Here is a 21,090-nt window from a genome sequence, read left to right on the forward strand (position 1 = left end):
AAGAGAGACGGGCACACCGAACAACCACTCGTATACATAGACGCGAGAGGGTACCCGCGTTTTTACCCAGTCACACAGAGATTTTAGGGGTTCCTCGTGTACGTATTTCTACACACTCTGGCATCGTTGTTGGTGCAACGCGCGCACGAGGGAGTAAAATGAGAGAGATAGAGCGAGAGAACACGAACTAGAAGAAACAAAAAAGGGGAATAGAGGGAATGAGAGGAAGTGAAATAGCTGTAGTACGAGGGGTGTGGCAGTGGTGGTATTAGAAGGGAGCAGAAAAGAAGGGAGTAGAAATGAGATAGCGTAGAGGAGGGACGACAAAGGGTAAGAGTGAACGGGATGGAAAAGGGAAACGGAGAGAGATAAAAAGGGAAGGTAGGATAGAGGGATAGAGAAAGAAAGCTGTTTGAGCTAAGCGTAGCCACCAGCAGGGTCTAGAGAAGCGGGTTTGCGGATCGAGTCGGTGTATGTGGGCAAGAGAGTAGGTTAGCAGGCTCTCCCGAGGGAGAAGGTAATAGTAGATTGTCCTGTTGAACGAGCAGGATGGCAAGTGCCTTTATAGTGGGTCAGTACTAGCCGGCACCCGGCTAGCAAGCCTTCAAGGTCTCCTTAGTGCTCCTACCTCCTCCCTCCTCCCTTTACGTTCCACCATCTACCCTCCTGTTACCTTACAACGAAAACTGCCAGGTAGGTGAGGCTCGACGAGTGAGAGAGCGAGCTTAGGAGAGCTATCCGGAGGTCGTCGCAGCAACCCACCTAATATATATTCATTCTCTTTCTCTCTCTTTCTCTTACTCTCGCGTACCTTCCCTTTTCATTTCGCTCTCACCCTCTTTGTCCCTCTTTCTTGATACGTTTTACCGGTTCCTAACTCAAAATCTCGTCAATTTTTGCTCGACGCTGAAACGGCCGAACGGTTTTCAACACAGACCACTGATTCTTACCATCGCCGATGTTTATGCAAATATCTTTCTTTACGCGAATGAGTCTTTCGTAACGTTGAAATATAAATCGATGTAATCGCCGAAACAATTGTCGAGTCGCGAAAAGAATAATCATGAACCAGCTTATCGGTTATCAACGTTTATTTATAACGTTACGCGTTATTAATAAAAACGCCGTCACTTCGATATCCGATAGCTTCACCGACCAAGGTAACGTTAACTTTACATCCGAGACGCTGGTGCAGCGTCTTTCGTTATCTCGCTACTCGATACTCCGAAACGGTTTTTCGATGCACTCCGTACACTGGCCGCTGCAACTACCGGGACATTTGTCATTTTTATTGATTATGTAATAATTTGATTGAATTTTTGAATTTTCTTTAAAATTTTCAGAAAATAGAAACTTCCAAGTAAACAATTTTACTGTTCTAATAAATGAAAATTTAAATTGTTCAGACACAGACAAAATATACTTTATTTTACTCGAAATCGCAAGGATTCCGAGAACGATGATTTTCGTGGTTGTTTTCGAGATCTTGACAAATGTAACTGTAATATTAAGAAATATTGTTACAACGATAAGGCGAGCCTTACAGGATGACATAACAGCGAAGAGTTTCTTGCGCTTGTGAAACAGGAAGGGAGCGAGAGGGCAGAAGAGGAAAGATAGGTAGAGATAAAGAGGGGTAGCGAATGAGAGAAAGAGAAAGAGAGAGCACCGGCTCCACGGGGAAGTAATAAAATATTTGGGTAGCGCTGAGCGGGAATGGGAATGGGAATGAGAACAGGTTCCTGTTGCGCATTCCAGGCCAATGCTGAATACCGATGCCTTGGACACGGCGGTTGCCACGGCTAGGTACATAAATTACTATTGAGTTACAACTCGCTAGTTCAGTCCCACGGAAATCGTTTGAATCGTGTGTCACGGGTCAAAATCGCACCGGATCAACGGGACGTTGTTCCACGTTCGATCGATCGATCTCTTGATTACCAGAATCGTGAATAACGTTCACTGTCAAATTCCAAATATTCCAAAGAATATTAAAAAAATTGAATAGATAATAGATAGAACATTCTAACTAAAGAGGGTAATATTTTCATAGGAGAGAAAAAAGTAAAGTCCGTCGCGTTGATGAAGACATTGACGAACGTTAGATGATCTAACATGCGTGACTGGTTATACTTTCTAACGGAGTATAATTAAGCGTACGATGCACGATGGCATGGTATTAATCTGAATTTCGTATCGGTAGAAGAAAGCGGGAAAGGTCTGTAAAGGCGAGCGGTCCGAATGATTTTTTCGTTAAGAAACGAGCGACATTCGTACCTCGGTGTGTCCATTAATAGCAGGACGGATATTTCTTACTAAACGAAGAAAAATATCGGTCGAAGACACTATATCTTTGCGTGTAACGTCGCTTTCGTGATAAATAAATAAGAGAAAAATTAGAGAGACGGAGAAGAGTGTACGTGTGGAAATTGTCGCGCGTGGCGAGGAAATATCGTGGTGATATCGCGGTAGAAAGCTTAACGCGACGCGGTAAATAAAATTGGAGCAGTTAGTCGGTCGGAGCCACGCTCGTTTTCGGCCTGGCAAAAGAGTAAAGCAAAAATTGCTTCAGACTCGGTTGGCCTTGTGGCATATTTCTTTCTCTTTCCCTCTATCTTTCGTCCTCGGTTCCACCCTCTTTCTTCATCCTGTTCGCCTCCTCGCTCGCTCTTTTTCCCGCCAAACTCACTCGGTTTCTCGGTTCCTTGTCGCACACCCTTGTGCCGCGCTCTCAGCGTGAGAGCGGCCACACAAAGAGAGCACCAGAAGCACAATGGATTACTTAGACGGGTAGGTTAGTTTGCCGAATGAAGCGAATGGGCCCACGCACGTTAAGATAGGTCCTGACTGGAGAATCCGTAGAAAGCGCGGCAAACGCAAAATCTCGGCCTTAAGGCTACGCTTACATTGCAAGCGTTTCCTGGCAAACTAATCTACTCACGGATAACTCATAGGAATAGCCTGAGGGGGTATTTTTAGAGTAGACGCGCGTTTTCGATCTGATTTTTAGCAATTAAATTGAATTAAATTAAGTTAAATTATCAAACCTGAGAAATTGATGCTATATATTTGTATTATTTCATTTTTAAATCCTCAAGCATTTATTATTTATTTTATTACTTATTCATTTATTTATTTATTAGAAAAAATATATAATAGAATCTCCATTAACCAGGTCGCGATTATAAAGTAATAAGACGTTTGATTAAAAATTGATTTGTCCAATGTCTCGCCTCTCGTATCAGCGAGACACTTTTCTCAGGAATTCGTATAAAGCATACAACTTGTAGTAACAACGATTCGTGGAAAAAATTCATTAAATGCGACGTATCAATCAATATTCTTCCCGTAGTCGGCTGCGTCGAAAATAACTACGGTGTATAGTATACAGTTTCCTTCGTAAAAAATGAAACGAGGTGAGTTTCTTCCTAGAAACAGCATGTATTCCCGCAAACGGGACGGTAGGAGTGTCGCCTGTTTTACGACGAAACTGGGAAATCGGATAGCCCAAAATCGAGGGAATCTGTTGAGGGAACCCTGTTACTCCGTTACCGAAACCCATCAAATTTTACGCGAATACTCTTTTACAGTTTTACTATTCGAATTACAACCCTCGGATGAACTTAAATTTGCAAGAATACGGTTCTCAAAGTAACATATCAAATCAGGGGTAGCTAAAATGAAATAGTAGAGTACTGTATTCCAAATGCACTGTCTCTCGACTCCGTATCTTATCGAAACGTGAAATATTACGGTTGTCGACCAGGCTCGACTTACGATTTTTGGTGGTCAATGAAATCGTGAATACGATTGCATCACATAGTAAATCACTCGTAAGAGATTGATAGCGTTTCATGGTTATCAGTGGTCTTCGGTAACGAAAAATTAAACGACTCACGTTCTATCTGAAAGCATCTCGTTTAATTTGTTCGATTATTAACGTTTTCAATATCTTTTCATTTAGTTTGCGCGTTTAACAGTTCGCGAGTCTGATCGGCTGGTTATTTGTAGTTTAGATTAATAAAATTACACGTCGAAGCATGCCATTCGCGATAACGACTTTTATCTATTAGCGAACAAAGTTCAGAGTTTCGAGTTTGTATAACGTTGCCGAGTCGTTTCACGAATTCCCCCGGTGCTAATAAGATGAAAACACGTACACACGCCGGTATCATCCGACGACTCCTATCTTAACATAGTAAATCGAGTTTTCGAGGACGCGTATGTTTCTCCGTGTTTATCCGTTTCATCGACGACAATTTACCAAGTGCGTCGCGTTTAATACACGCGAATTTGCTGCCGTTATCTAAACGAGTCTCTCGTTAGCTGATTGAACGGAAGATCGGGAATGATAATTTTGACGCGATTTTCTTGGAGCAATGGGTTTTACACGGAGGCGAATCGTCGAATTCGATAGGCAAAAAAAAGAAACGCGCCAGTGGAAAGGAAGAAAAGAAGAAGCATAAGGGAAGAGCGAAGTAACAGAAGGAATCCACCAGGGTCTCCGTTCGTTCGTAGATTAAATCACTCGGTCACTTTTCTTTCGTGGAGCCGACCGGGACAAAGGGCGGCGTTTCTCGGAACGAGGCTCGCTCCGAGACTTGAGAATTAAAATAATATCCGCTCGTTCGGAGATTAATGGCGCCATGCCGATGCAATTTTTCTACGATAAGTTTAACCCTTTCCATATCCCTCCCTGCACCTTCAATCATTCTTTTAATCATTTTCCACGAGATCTCGCGTTTTATATACATAGTAGCAAATGGGTTAATCAAAAATTGCTCCTCGATTCGCGGCAGAAAATCAGTATCGCAAAGTGTCTGTTGACGAAATGCAAAATCACCGTGAGCTCCGTTTAGTATATGACAGAGGCAGGTGCGAACGAGCTGTCCGTGCCTCTTCTCTCCATCTTTCTCTATCTATCCATCGATCTTCCTTTCCTCCTGTCTTTCTCGGTTATCCTTCGATGGATACGTCGTTGTCCGGTTCATTGACACCTGTCGAAAGATTCGGGTTTCTTTCTTCGTACCTGACAATTACGCGCACGTGGGGCCCAAACGGATTCGTTGCCGCCGCAACTGGCGGACGTTGCTTCTCCCATTCTCTTTCGATCGTTTTTCCCCCCTTGTCATAAAGAAGTGGAAAGGGGAAAGTAGATCGTTTCGCCGGTAATTTATCGAACGCAAGATGCCTTTCCGATGCGTTCCCGATAAGATTTACAACGGGCTTTCTTAATAAATACGACAGACCCCACGCAACGCGGATTTCTTTTTTAGGGGTTGCATTGCATTTTGTGTCGGATATAGTTGATCGTGAATGTAACGTTGCTCGATATGTAGCAACATGCACGCACTACACACATAGACTCGGCTATCCGTTAAAAATAGGAATTACGTAAGCGCGGTTTAGGGAGACGCTATCGCATAGAAAAACGGCCGTTGATAACGATAGGATACGATAAAGAGGAGCGCACCTACTTTTCCATTGGAAAAATACGAGACGAGTGAAAAGTCCGGGGATTTCGTTCGTCGGACAGTTTGAGTTTGATAGAGTTTGAGTACACACACGATACGTAGAGGCAGGAAAGATTTCCCCTCCGAAACAGTGTGGCGTCGAGGATATAGGAGTAGCCGAGCGGTATATAACACGGTTACTTGGCCTGCGAAGTCAACGGCCGTGTATCTAAAACAAACACGTGTCTTCAAAGGTTCCTCGACTTGAACAGAGGCCACGATAGACGAAGACAATATAGATTAGAGGGAGAGAAAGAAAAAAAGGTCGCCGCGTGGGAGGGCAACGGGGAAAATAGTGAATTGCCGGCGAGGCCGATATAGAAACACTCGAAATAGAAGCTGCGAGTTGGGATAATTTCACGCGGTTACCTATTGTGTATCGTTATCGCTTCTATTACCGATACCGATTTCATTTCATTTCCATCATCGTCTTTCGAACAATCGATTTATATCTTGAATCAAAAAGTGAATTACACGTCTCGCACTCGTGCTATGACATTTGTTTTTCAATTCTGATAATAACCGGTATTAGACAAATATCACTAATTAACACTTTACTTATCGAAAGCGTGAAGAATATTAATAGTGTTTTCGATACCATCGATTGTTGATTGAAAACCAATTAATATATCTTTGATTATCATTGATTCATCTGTAAATCAGTTGAAGTAATTCAAACTAAGGCCCGGTCTTTTTAATATTCAGTTATTATTGTAAGGAATAAAGTTCTTAATGAGGTAATACGTATTAAAAATTGGAACGTTGGAACAAGTAGGGAATAAAAAAAAAAAGGATTATCACCGTACAATGTCATCGTAACAAGAGGATTTTATCGTCGCAAGAGACGCAATTAAACGTCGAGAGACGCGATTGAGTAATACCGAACACATGAAATTATTACGTTTCATTCATTTCGTAGTAACGAGTGTGCTGATATCTCACAATGGATTTCTCGCTCCTGGTCACAAAGGCTCGTTCAGTTAATGAAAGCGAATGGTTAGATGAAAAAGAAAACGAGAACGAGAAGAGACATCGCACACCCTCTTTTCGTCGCTCTAAAGATAGCACTTCCTCTTTGCAGACGCGCAAACACTTTTTGCGTTTAAACTGTACAGTCGCGACGACGTTCGATCCAGTTATTTTTCACTGTTGTTTTTAACGCGACATTTAATTAAACAAATTTTCATAACAAAATATCGTAAAAAAATATCGACAAAAAACGGAGTTGTTTTACGCATTCCTCGAACAAATTAATCGTTCAATTGTTATCAATTACAAAAAAGAAAAACATTTGATCATACATTCGTATCTTTCTCAGGGAATAATATTTATTAAACGCACCGTAATATCGAGGAACGAGTACAGTCTACTACTCGAGCGATGCTAGAAAGCGCGATAAAATTTTGGACTTGGTAGTCATCGGTAGAAATAGATAACGACTGATAAAATAGCTGGTACGAAGTCTTTTTTCGGTACACTGCTCGCGTCGAACGAATAGCCATGAAAAGTTGCGGTAAGGCTGTTCGATCGAATGATTTTCATTTGCACGATGTATCCGCGTGATGTAATTAACTTAAATCGCATCTGTTACGCGTGTTTCCTTTTCGGGGTTGCCGCATCCGCGGCGCTTCCTCCGATGTAGATCGATAAGATGAGATCTTGAAACGGATAACGCTAGTAATAACGTTTCACACGATCTGGAGAAATTTTTCTTTATCGTAATGAGATCGTACGTGTTAACGTTGGATTACCATTTCTTCGATTTAAATTGATATTATTATTTAGCACCGGCGAGGGTTTCGTTTGCGGTTTAAGCGAAACCGAATCGTAAAGTTCCACATGCATAAGTGTCGGTTACCGGTGCACTGTTAACAGGTAACTCTTTTTTCTTCTGGAGGGCAGGTGGTGGTCTTATAGCAGGCACGCGACAAATCAAGCAGACCGAGCCATGGACAACTGCGAAACCGCGATTAAAAGTAAGAGGGTGATTCAAGAGTTCCTGGAATCTCTGTGTCCCGATCCATTAACGATCGATGTTGCATTAATGCGACATTTTGTCTGGGATTTCTTTTTTTCAAGCACTTTGCATCATCGAATTCTACTTTTTTCAGTGTCATAATTATGAAAAGTGATTTCAATCGTCTATAAAATACTAATCAAAAAAATGTTTTAAAATTAATGGAAACTTTGTTATTCGTGATAAAATATAAGTCACACCAATTTCTCGGGAAGGTTTTGAATCACTCTCTTACACTTCCTTCTCGCCTCTCGGGCTGCGTTAGATACACGTTGATTCATCGAACCCAAAACGAACAGACCACGACAACGTTAAAAGCTTTTTTTTTTATTATAGTCTATTTCTTTCAATGAAATAGTAAGGACGCCTTTAGATCAGGATGATTCAACGCGTTCAAAAAAAAAAAAACAGAGAAGAAGAATGCTAATTCTTTCGCGGACAAGTGGCAATTTTGGAAGGTGCTCCAAAACGTATTTACAGTACAGAAATTTATATTATCATAGAATGAAGTAATTTTTGTTTAAACAAGTTTGTATTTAGAACCCTCTTGCCGAAGCACCTAGTCTTCCTAGACAAAAATTCTAGTTAATGATTTTGTAAGCTTTTATGAAGAAACTCGAGTCGTCGGTAAATGGATGTCGGTGCTTGTAGTCTGGTGTAGTTTAACCGCGACTAGCCTTAGTTTAGTTGGTCTAAAACGTAACACAACCCACCAAACTAGTTCTGTACTTGGCGGTAACGTTCTCGGCACACGGCATTGTATCCAAGGTTCAGCCCCATATACATATGTACCAGTGCTGCAGGAGCAACGACTGAGCCTTCTGTATTGCTAACGAAATAGAGGGAGAGAACTATTCCCTATGAATCGTTCCAATGTTCGTATATACCGTTCCTCTTTCTTGCAACCCAGCTTCTAAGCAAGCCGACCGTTCTTTTTGGCTATTCTTTTGCTACATTTTGCGTGCCTGTCGACATTTTTTTTACCTGCTCGCATACCATACCACCCGATTGTCCGACGTGCAGTATACACAATAATTGCTGGTGAAATCATTGAAATTATTAACTCGTTAAAAATTCATTAAAACGCGAAAGAGATTGAAACGAGGGATACAAATATCGTATCTCGACGTCACTTTCTGGACATTCAGAAAGAGAATTTATCGTCAATTACGAGCCGATTGGCATCTCGCATGTAAGGGACTGTCACGAACGTGACAGTCTTTGCGGTCGTTCGACACGAAACGAATCGTTTTGCAATTACATGCATAAGTGGTCTCGTTAACCGGTGTCAGCTAGATCGTTTCAGTCTCCTGGGTAACTGAATATTCTTCTCATTTCTCGTGACATCGATCTTTTTCTTATCACTGTTCCTCGGTTCGTATACCATACAGTAGTACACGACGATTGGTCTAACGATAGATACGGTTTATTCAAAATAAGCGTAGACTAACAAAAATAAACGTGCCATTTTGAAATCCTCGATTAAAGTAGCATTTTTATGTTAGCAAAAAACAAATAATGAGACAGTCTACCAGCGAAAATAGACAATTTTGAAAATGGCAGAAACTTTCCTGAAAATCTGATACAATAATAAAGACTCTGAGAGTATTTTGAAACGTTCGAAAACGATAGAGGTAATGCATCGATCCGATATAGTACACGTTGATACACGAGTGATAGACTTACATACGTAGTCGGTGTACACCAGTTACAAAGTCATCAAGGAAATTTATGATCTGGATTTACCCGATTTAACATGGCCGTGTCGCGTACGACGAGTGTGACTAACCGATTTCGACGGCCAAGCCGAGACGAAGTCGACGGTATTTCACGATGTAAATTTTAACCTCGACATGGAGCCAGTGGGGAACCATACGTCACGCGTACAGACGCGACCTTGACCACGTTTTTTAGGCGGGAGAATCGCCAACGTGCTGGCATGGTTCGTCTATAGCCGAGTATCGATCTAACATCTCCCGGCGAGGATGAAATTCAGTACGTAGGGTCAGGATTTATATCGCAGACATAACATTTTGCGAAAAAATTAAAGGATCTTCGAACGATTCCCAAATTTGAACAATTCTTAGTTACAGAATAAAAAAATTATCTTTACTAATTTTAACCCTTAAATATTATTAACCCTTTAATATATATTTTGATTCGGGATCGCATATTACGTACAAGTTATCTGGACGAAATTTTGTCGATATTAGCGATAATTGAATTTCAATCAGTTCGATTGGCGACGCGTTATCGCTCGTACGATACTATCGTAATTCCTATTTATTTCTTCTCTCTTTTCAATATGAAAATTCCCATTATTACCGAGTCGTACGGCCAGTAAAGTAATCGTATCGATCAACGCAGTTCGTTGTAAGCGACACGGACGATTATCAGAAACTTATCTCAAAGACGAAACCCACACGCGTGACCTTGCCGGTACAACCGGCTCCGCCATCTTGCTGATGCGTGCGCCTCTCCACCACGTGGATAAGTTTTCCACACGACACGAGTATAGTCTCTCCCGCCGATATTAGGAGTAATTTGAAAAGCAACTTATTCTTTTTCTTTTTTCCTTTACATAGAAATCTTTGCATAATTATTTACAGAGACGATTGCGTTTGAAATTGAACCGAGTGAAAATATTGAAATACGTTAGAAAGAACGCGCGGCTATTCATCGCGGATAAGTTATTCGATGAAAATGAAAAGATGAATCTTTTTTCGGCGGAAGTATTTTCGAGGTCGCGAGCAGAGGCTCTCAAACTGATAGACAACGAACAGTGGTTGTTCATTTCGAAGCAGATAATTCACAAACGTTCCTTTGTTTCGCTTCTATATTTACAGTTCTAATGAATCGACAGATGATTTTTATAATTCTCATGATTTTCGTCGAAATATTTTCTTGGTTACATGACGGTGAAAATTGGACGATCAACGACAGGACGCGATTGTTCTGTCGTCGCGAAATATAATTGACGATCGGTTCGTTCAATAACAACGTGAACTTGTCTCTACCGTACAAATATAGGTTATCGCGAAGATGCAATATAGTATATTAATTACGTAGATTGGATTGGGGTTGATTACTCATATATATATATATATATATATATATATACAGGATATTGATCTTTCGATCGGGGTATAGGGAGCAGAGTAAAAATGCAGGAAAGCAAATGGTGTAAAGCGTATATACAAGCGTGCCAAATTTTATATTTCTACTTGAAAATATCTTACAAACTAATTTAAAAAAAGCATATGTATGTATATACAAGCGTTTACAATCGGAACGCACACTAGTTAGAAAAGAATTTCTTTAAATATTATTCGTTCGAGTTTGGATTTCAACGACGATAGTGTTTCTAGTGCGTGCAGATTGCAATAAATTATTGTTCCCAAAGGTACAAGATTGCGTAAAGCGATAAAAGCGTTCGATAAGTTGCAAATGAAATGATCAAGCCTCCGTTAAGTCCATAGTGGTCTCCCATAGCAAAGATTCTCCTTCTTCGTTCGGTCATGGAACAGTGACAGCAGGGCCTGTAGCGTAATAGCAAAAGCAGCAGCAGCATAAACGTAGCGACATATTATCAGGATTAGTAAAAAGCATCTTTACAGAAGGTATCGGCGTAGCAACAGCCGATACCGACTAAACGTAACAGAGGAGCTTAGCAAAGTTATCTATCCAAGCGTTATCTGATTTTAATCGTTGATTCGGGACTCACCGTTAAGTTTGTCGATCGCACGATCGGCTACGGATTGATCGGTACAGTCGACGAACGCGTAGCCGCCTCGTTTGACCAGGATCGTGGTGCACGACAAATTATGATCCTGGAATAGTTGTCTGAGAGCACCCTCGTTACAGTCCGACGGTAGATTACCCACGTAGAGCTTCGACATGGTGGTTGGTTCGATCTTGGACGCTATGGTGGCAGTTTTCCCCGAGATAACGGTCTCGGTCACGTGGCTTGAAAAACTTGTAGCTCGGTGGCGCGAGATTCAACGAAACGGTCGCTGGCGATGGTATACACACGCCAACGGGGATGATGATCACGACGCGAATACCGAAAAAGAAACGATCGAATGTTTCGCACCAGGAGACACGGGATAAAGGGGGATTTCACCGATAGAGATCGTAAACGAATTCGATGAGGGCGAAGACGAAGACGACGACGACGAGGACGACACGAGCACCGCACGTTTCGTGGAGATCGTTAACTGTCCTCTGGACAACGAATTACACGTACGTTACCGCGGATAACCACGACCACGACCACGATCACGATGTTGGACGATCCTGTTTGTCACGTAGAAGGAAACGAACACGAGAGCGCGCTTTTGTCAGGATCTTGTTCTCTACGGCTGCTTTTTTTTTTTCTTTTCTTTTCTTTCGATTATTTCTATATCTCGGAATATCCTGGCGAACACGATTGTCTTTCTCGCGTGATACTCGGCGTGATTTTCGCGCTAGCACACCAAAAAAAAGAACGAACCGGACACAAGAGGTTTTTCCGTGATATCTTGAACGATCTTCTAAGCGTTCCTGCCTCTATATACTGTCTTTTGTTTTCTTCTTTCTTCGTTTCCTCTGCGTAAACGGCTGTCTATTTCCCGCTCGATCCGTGATACAACGACTCTCTGTGTCACGTCGACTCGGCACCGGTAGTACACAAACCTGGCGTGTGTTTCCGGTTGTAGTGGATGTCCCTGGAGGCAGCTAGATCCTACAAACCGACGAGGATGACTGTGCGACGACCGATCAGCCGGACTACAAACTCCACGACTACGTTGGTCTCTTCTTTAGAAACGACTCTTGAAATTTTTTTAAGGTTAAGGGACGCGAAGTTGACCGTTCTCTTGACGATTCACCGTGTGCCCAGCGACTCCTCCTCTCTTTCTCTCTCTTGTTCACTCCTCTCCTCTCTCCTCTCTTTGCGACCACGACGCACCTTCCTACCAGGCTCTTGTCTCTTTGGCTAGACCACGACACAACGTCTGAGGGGCACTCTCATTCGGCGTGTTTTCTTTCTCTTTCTCCACCTCAACGCGTCTCGATCCGTCTCTCTGTTACTCCTTCGCTCCTCTCTCGTTCCCTCTTTCGCGTGTCCTGGGGGGCAATGCGATGCAAACTCGTCGCTCTTCTCCCTTTTTTACAACCCTGATTCCTTCTTTCTCGCTCCTTTTTAATCCGCTATAAAACCGTCCCGTCTCCTCCTTGCTAGTCGCTTGTTGCACTTTCTCACTCTTTTTTTCCCTCTAACTGTCCATCTTGCTCTAGCAACTAGAAGTTCCAAGCACCAAGCGGGAAACCGACTCGAAATTCGCGACCGCCTCGTCCCCGATTGGTCGTTACCAGACCACGTGGCTTACCCCACCGACTCACGCCTCTACTCCCGATTGGAGGATTTTTGCACGCCGGTTTTCGCAGCCGGCAACGTGCTTGTCTGTGTTACGCGCTCGCTCGTTTTCGCGTGCATAACGTGCTCGCGCGAAACCCATACGAGCATGCGTCTACGCGAGTAGAAAACGTATGGATGTATGCATCGTTGTACGCGTGCACGCGGTCTCAGGCTGAACGAAGAACGCGCGGCACCGCGTACCTCTTTCTCTTCCTCTTTCTCCCACCGTTTCGTTCACGTTTTACTTACTCTTTCTTACACGCCGTTGCGCGTTCGGTTCCTGCAGAAATCTACCGGGTGTTTTCGACGTAAGCCAGCATAGTTAACGAGTTCCTTGCTCTTATACACCACTCTTGATATGTATATTAAGAATGTTGCACGAATCTATCGGACCTTTTTTTCTTTATTCTCTTGTCTCTTTCATCGAGCGTCTTTGGGAACCATGCTAGACCAGCATAGATTCGTATCTTAATTTTACATTTGCATTTATATAGTGACCAGCGATCGCTGGAGAATTATTTTGCAATCTTTCGTGTACATAGTGAAAGTTCAAACGATGATCCGTTGATTTGAAATTTTGTATAAAAAATTCAAGAAAATAATTGGGACAAATTACAGTTTTTACAATAAACATTAATTTTGATTGGTTAATTTATAGGATATATTTGTTATGGGAATGTTTTGGGAGGGAAAAAGGGAGATGAATTTTTGATAGTCTTGAGCTACCACTGCAAGCTCTGCAGGGATAGACAAATTCGTTCTTACGTTAGAGTAGTGCCATGCCTACAAAAGGGGTGGAGTGAGACAGCTGCCAATGTGGCCAGGGTCAGGGTGCTCAGGGTAAGAGGTTGGAAAAAGAAGAAATTGCGTCCATGTTGCTTCTATTCACCTGCCCAGCTTTAGCGGCATCGTCAGACGCAACTTATAAGTAATGATCAATTACCTAGAATACCATAACTTATAATTGGTATTTAGATGAGATAAAGAAATCAGCTTTAGAGATATTAACGGAGTAATGGCTTTATTATATCTAACTACAGCGCCGGTCATTCATAATGATATTTTATGACATTTACAAATTACATAAGATAATTTTAATGAACGCAATTTATTTTCTGCAGTTTCCAAAATATTATTATGCATAGATTCTATCACTAAAAAGATATTACAAGTATGTATGTTTTGGAAATTAGAATTTAAGTATTTTTGCATTAGCATATGTAATATGCACGATAGCAAATTAACGTGCAAATATGAAATTTTTTGCTGCAATCTGTTAGAAAATGAATAGACAGGGAAATGGTATTACTATCGAAATAAAAATTATGTTCAGAAACGGAGAATTGGATATTCAGAATATAGTCGACTACATTTCAACGTGCCATCCGGTTTTCGTGTTCCCCTATGTACCCCTCCCAATTTTAGAACGCCTATTCTGACCCTCCGGTAGCTTAGAACTATTCGATTACCCCTGTCCACCGTTTAATGGGGGCGTCCTTAGAGACGTATGGAAAGGAAACTTAGCCACAGGATATTACGAAGGCTCTTCCAGCTTGTGTAAAACCAGTCGAATCTACAGGAAATACTTGCTGAAGCTTAAAACTTATTGTTTCCGTTTATTTCATAAGGATAACGATGAAACATATAAAAATATGTATTAATTACAGAATTAATGACCATTCGTAACTAGTAAAATTTAAAATGCAATAATATATTTCGCAAATAGAGTTTTATTAGTAGAATATTATGCTTAATTTTACAATAAGAAATAACATTGTTACATGTATATTTAGGGACAAATATTTAAATATTATTGCGAAGGTATTTTTATATTATATGTTTTAGAAAATGCTTGTCTTTCTTAACGAAAATAAAGGGAACATAGTGAATAGTCTAAAATTTAGGAAATGAAAATAGAATAGAGTTAAATTGAAATCGTTTCTGTCTCAGCTGTCCACCGTCTAAGGGTTAATATAGATTCATTTAGTTGTTTTTTCATTTCCTGATATTGATTTATTGTTCTAGTCACTGCTGCCTACACTTTCCATCAATAATAGATCTTCCTCCAGTTTGTTCCTTCTTTTGGTCCCCTGTGAATAGGGTAAAGGGACAAGGGAAAACCCAACGGAAAAAGGAATTGGAAAGCTACTGTACAGTCTGTTGGATTCGCAGCTGCTACGATTGTATACACATTATGGGATTTCATTTTGACCGAATCCAAAATGCATTTTGCATCCGAGATCTACCGCCTGTTTCTGCACAATATGGTAAAAATAGTGGTCGCCATGTTTAGGTTGATATTACTATTTTCTATAATAATTGTTTTTTGTCATTTCTCTTCTGCCATTACTGTGATAGGAAAATTGCCATTATTCTTGGCCATTTAGTTAAAATCAACTCACATTTTCACGTGGAAAATGTCTTCCCCCTTCATAAAAAACATTTTCTCGTATAATAATAATTTTTTTTAATTAATTAATGTCTTTTTAAAGATTGGAATACCGATCGATAACGCATTGTAATTCTATAATAGAGAAACTTAGAAATGGGTATATTTAAATGGGACCTAAGCGAAAAAGAATTTTTCCTTCTGTTTAATTTGATTATAAATAATTTTTATTGCATTTGAAATGAATAATAGCATTTCTATGAAACAAAATGAAAGTAGGTAAATGTTTAGAAAAAGCATTTGTATTAGAATGATTTCTGTTTATGAAAGCTTGGAGTAAACAAGCATATCGCTCGCGAGGATCAATTGATTAAAGTATTTTGCATTTGTATTATAAATATGCAGGTTGTTTTTTATGGGTTAGAATAAATTACCAACGCGTGATGGCAGTCGATAAGTTAGGGTTTAGGAGATCTCTTACTTGCCAGCAAAGCAGCTGCGGTTTCTGTTTACCAGCTTCCAAAGTACGAAATTCGGCCCCGCATCTGTCGCTAGAGGCTTTTTTGGCACCATCAGCAATTTGCATAGTTTCGTTACGGTTATAACACCTTTTATTTGAATATAATCATAATCATTTTTTTTAACTTAATCTTTTCTTTGTATTATACGATGTTGAAACGTTTTTTCCGCTAGTGAAACAATGCAAATCAAAAATACTTGTGTTTATTTTCAACCTTGATGCACTTTTTCTTGCAGGTGTTGTTAAATACTGTAAAATGGAAAAAAATGATTATATATTTTAAAATTAAGATACTTTATTATTTAAAAATTCAAAGTGAGAAGTAGTACACTAAATTATCCTTTTGTATTCTTCATTTTTTAGTGACTCAAACCATTGATACGGTAACAGTATGCAATCACCGAAATACTCTGAAATTTGCAATGTGCATCAGTATAATTATGAATTTATTTTTTTTAATTTATTAAAAATATCCTTATCCCTGCATAAACCCAAGCAATTATTACTCTAATTTTAATTCTAATTCTAATTCTAATTCTAAGTCCAAGTCTATTTCTAATTCTTAATTTATGAATTTCTAATAGGTCACGAATTAGCAAACATTGAAAGAATGATGCGCATTTATTTCATACCAAATAAACAAAATCGTATTAATTCGTAGAAAAGGAGGAAAATGAGAACAGTTTCCAATGATGGCTCCATGGTAGGCAAAAAATCAGTTCCAAGGCCTTTCAGAATTCTGGTCGTAGGCAAGATCTAATCGTTCCTCGTAGTCTACACCCTCGCAGTCGGTCGTGGTCGTAGACAATTTGGAACAGCCTGTACCAACAGTCTAATGAACAGTTGGTTCCTATTGGTAGAAGGCGCCTGTGCGTTTAGGTTTCGTTATGTTACGGTAGCGCAGCTGGCATTGCCCCCGGATGGCCTCTTCCCCTCTTCCCTCTTCTTCTTTTACCCCCCTTTTTCGAAACGATCCCCGTGCCCCTTCCTCTATTTCTCTAGCGGCTCTCTAGCATGTTGGCCTAGAAAAACTATTCCACCAGCAATAAATCCTTGGCCCTTTGCGTGTACGAATAATCGGCTGAATTACGACCTCTACCTCGATTATACGCGTTTTCCGTCCAAAAATCCGTATCTAGTCGTGTCGTTTCGCTTTTCTTCTCGTTCTTTCGAGTACATGCCCGCGGGAACTAGGGAATTACATTTCTGACTGGCGAGAAACGAGCGTTCCGCGGAATAAGATTTATACGAAGGCCGGGAGATTGGGGAAAGGCCCGACTCGACCCGCTGTAATTCCTACCGAATGATTAGTCGCGAGGGCAACGCTCGCACCTAGTTTTCGAGGACATCTTTGATGGAACCGGATGAAAAATTTCACCCAGAATCAGAAACCTTGCAAAATATCGCCATCGAAAGGCTTGAATCATCCTCTATTCTTCGATTTACGGGACGATGGTGTACTGTTCCGTAAGATAAACTGAACCTTATCATTTTTTATCTGTAAAATCCCTAACATTCTTTGGTGGCAATTAATTTATATCAGTTATAGGAATATGGGACAACATAATATCGAAAATTTTATTTAGAGAAACGAGACCAAGTGTTCTAATGTGATAGATGATATTCGTACAGTCATTCAAGAAAGTTTTCGTTACTCTATGATAAAGCCATTTTGATTAATATAAACAAAAATTTTGGTATAATTTATTACTACCAATGTAAGGTAGCAAATTGAAAGTTTGAAATTTGAAATTTAAAAATGAACTATTCTTATTTTATCAATTAGCAATATGTTACTTATTTTACAACAAAATATATTATTCTATAGAAATACTTTAACTCATTAGAAAAGAGAAATTGTGTATCTCAGATATCTTTATTTCCAACTAAATTTACGACAGGATTTTGAAATAATGGTCATAGTACTTCTCGGAAGGACGTCAAAATCTCCTTATCTGTCTTTGGGTCCGTTCTACCGTAATCTTTCATAGTTTGATTGACGGTCAGGAAAATTTGTCCGCCGAAAAGGAACAAAGAGTATATTATACTTGCGCTTTTCAGCCTACGTCCCTTCGATTTCTGTTTTCTTACTGATTTCCTTGGCCCTAAAGGTAGGCTAGCTTTTAGTTAGCCGCTAGGTAGGCTACTTTATCACCGTTCCAGCAATGGCAGCTGCAACCGTTACGAATACCGTGGTAACGAGCGCATCCAAAGGATCGAGGAATCCATTATCCCAGCGTGAAATCGCGAGGAAAAAGATCACGGATAGAAACGGCGATAACAATATTCAAGGATTCCCCTAAATTCCCTTTCTAATTTTTTCTTCCTTTTTAATGTTGTTGGTATTTTGTTTGGACAATAGATAATTTGCTTTTGAAATTAAAAAACTTACAAGCAAAAGTTAGGTAAAAAATTTGTCCCTTTACCTCTCGCCATAAATCGCAGGTAAAAGGATTTTTTTTTTTCTTTTCTTTTCGTCAACAGTTTACGAGCGGGAAACGAAAATGTTTATTACCGTAATACAATTCATTTACATAGCTTATTGCGCCCCGTATCGTTGGACTGTTCCAACGGCTAGCTAGTTCCTAAGATTAGCATGCGTTTATCCGAGCAGATGGAGAATAGGATAGGATAGTAATGATGTCTCTTGTGGTTACACCGCGTTAAAATAGGACAATCGGTTGATGGGTCGGAATTAGGATTCTAACGGTCACCGAAAAGATGTTACTCCTTTCCCAGGACGTTTTTACCGCGGTATAACGAGCAAGAAAAGGTGCAACGCGTTCGAGGTCGAAACTATAATTTTCTACAATTTCGTACCACGATCGTAACGTTTATGGTGTCATTTGCATCCATCGTGTATATTAATAGATATACGATAGAAATTCCTTTGTGGACACCAATTATTTAACACTTTCATTTTAACGTTCTTTCCATAATAGTCGTAAATTTGTAACGTTATCTAAATATAATTTGTATTCTAGGTAATATGTTTCGATACTGTTGAGGGGTAGCTTGACGGGGATTCATTCAAATGCATAATATGTCCTTTATATTAATAGTCGGCTTTTCGGGAAACATATTTACGTCGTTCGGATTGAAAGGATTCAGAGAAATAACGATCTTTTCAGTGCTTACATAAGATAAGCAACGCTTCAGGTGAGCAATTATTTAGTGAAAATATCGGAATCGGTTAACTCTTTGAGGTTCGTGTGTATCTCTCAGGCAGAAGCTTAATTAGGTAAAAAGCTAATTCATTCCCGAACGATGGAGCCGAATCAATCGTGACTCAGACCTATGAAACGTATTCAACGGAACTTTGATTTAATTTAGGCGCAGAAATTTTTAACCACTTAAGATTCCAATAAAAAGCAAGAAACTGGAAAAGAAAATTATTTTTTTTTAAATTTAAATTAAGGCTGTCTTCGCAGATCATCGTTCAAATATTAATAACTAAAGTTTAATCAACTAAAAAATGTCTGTTAACTCAAGGATTAAATATTTGTGAATTTCGAAAGATCTGCAAAAATGAAAAATCTTAAGAAAGTTCCTCGTCCTAAGCGTTCGCTTGTCTTGGTTATGAATAAATTAGACCCATTGACAAACTAAATTTATCTAGTGACTAAATGGACCGCAAAAGATTAAAAATGGCGTGTATCACAAACACAAGGATCGTACCGTATAGCTGATGTACACGTGTACCTATTGTAGGTACACGTACGTGCACATATGGTGGCTAAAGGGGCAGGTTCGCGCACCAACCTTCGCAAAAGGGCCCAGCGTATAAATGGCGGCTGAAAATTCGCAAACTGGCGAACTTCATGCAGATGCAATTTGAATAGTTTTGACTGACCAACCTTAGAGTAGAATAATTTTAGTGTGGAATATAGAAAAAATCATTTTATCTTGAAATTCATCCTAATTAGTTCCCAAAACTCTATTCAAAATTCATTCTAATTAGCTTCAGCTTACATGGATGATTTGGTGAACATAGAAAACCTAATCCGATTTTGATGACATAAAAGTATTACAAAATAATATATATGCTACATAGTTTTAAAGCAAGTTTAGTGAAAAAGCTTGTGTAAACGTTTTATTAATTAATTTAATAAAGAATGATTGGTTGCCTATTAAAACAGACTGCGTATTGAACTGAAATTAATGCAATATTTCTTCATGAATTTTAATTAATCAATGAAGCCTATTTACATAGGTATCACTTGAGTTAATGAATTTTTTTCACGAGAAATCAGAAAGGTACATTTTTACCTTGAATAGTTATATACATACAGGTAAAAGATAGGTGAGAGATAGAGTTTTCTTTTTACCGTCTTGTGAATGGTACGCACTTTCATTCTGCTTTCTCAGACTTCCTAGATATTGATTTCCTGCATGGCTCTTAGGCACATGAATCAATTACTAATTATTTTTATATGAAATGAGTCGTATTGTTTTTTGTGCTTCGAAGAAAAGAATTGCGACGGCTTACGGTAAAGCTATGACACGAGGTGAATTTCCTCTTTCCCAGTATTTTTTGTTACTCATATCTTGTAATATTTATTGTTTATAAGCCATCTTTAATTCTTTTTTGTAATTCATTTTCCGAGTAATCTTTACAGTTGGTATTATGTATTCGTGATTGTGACGTTTTACTTTATACGCCATTATTCTGTATCTTATGAAATATTAATTACAATTTACAAATGTATAATTTTCAGCGTACATACATAATCTATTAGTAACCGGTTGTTAGGTAGGTATGAAAAAGAATTTTAAAATTGAAAGAGTCGAACGTTCCACAAAATGAACTGAGAAATTCAGTAGTTGAGGAGTATTTTCATTAATAAAAATTACTTTTAAGACAGTATAATCATGGAAAATATAATGTGCGGAAATCTATCAAAAACTTGTTAGGGTAGAATATGTTTGAATGTGAGCAGTCTAATATTACGCAATAAGATAATGAGAATATATTCTCTTTATTTATTTTTATATACCATAGTGTCACTTACTCAGAACATTTCATATTTTTATTTTTCATATTTCGAAGTATAAAAATGAGTTAAAAACAAAAGGAACAATATTAGATAGTTTTAGCTATGATTAATTTTATTTTAAATTCTAAATTTTACTAACATTCAAGAAATTTGTCTTGCTAACGGAACCCATAGTTGAAATATGACCTGAGCCCATTCTTCCAACAAACAGTTTGGGCTTTTCCAATGGTCAGAATGGTCATATTCGGAAATGTTC

At 39.3% G+C, this 21,090-nt stretch overlaps 1 protein-coding gene across 2 annotated transcripts in view; it reads right to left on the reverse strand.

The window, feature by feature from the left end:
- Positions 1 to 12,660, reverse strand: part of Imp (IGF-II mRNA-binding protein) — an 83,283-nt gene extending 70,623 nt beyond the window's left edge. Inside the window, exon 1 of one of the 2 annotated variants that reach the window (XM_034327411.2) lies at positions 11,255 to 12,660. In XM_034327411.2, the coding sequence (XP_034183302.1) occupies positions 11,255 to 11,429 (175 nt within the window). In that variant the 5' untranslated portion in view covers positions 11,430 to 12,660. The remainder of the gene's footprint in view (positions 1 to 11,254) is intronic. The other variant, XM_034327412.2, reaches the window with a different exon arrangement.
- Between the last annotated feature and the right edge of the window lie 8,430 nt (positions 12,661 to 21,090).

Source organism: Osmia lignaria, chromosome 14 (assembly GCF_051020975.1).
Source record: "Osmia lignaria lignaria isolate PbOS001 chromosome 14, iyOsmLign1, whole genome shotgun sequence".
NCBI lineage: Eukaryota > Metazoa > Arthropoda > Insecta > Hymenoptera > Megachilidae > Osmia > Osmia lignaria.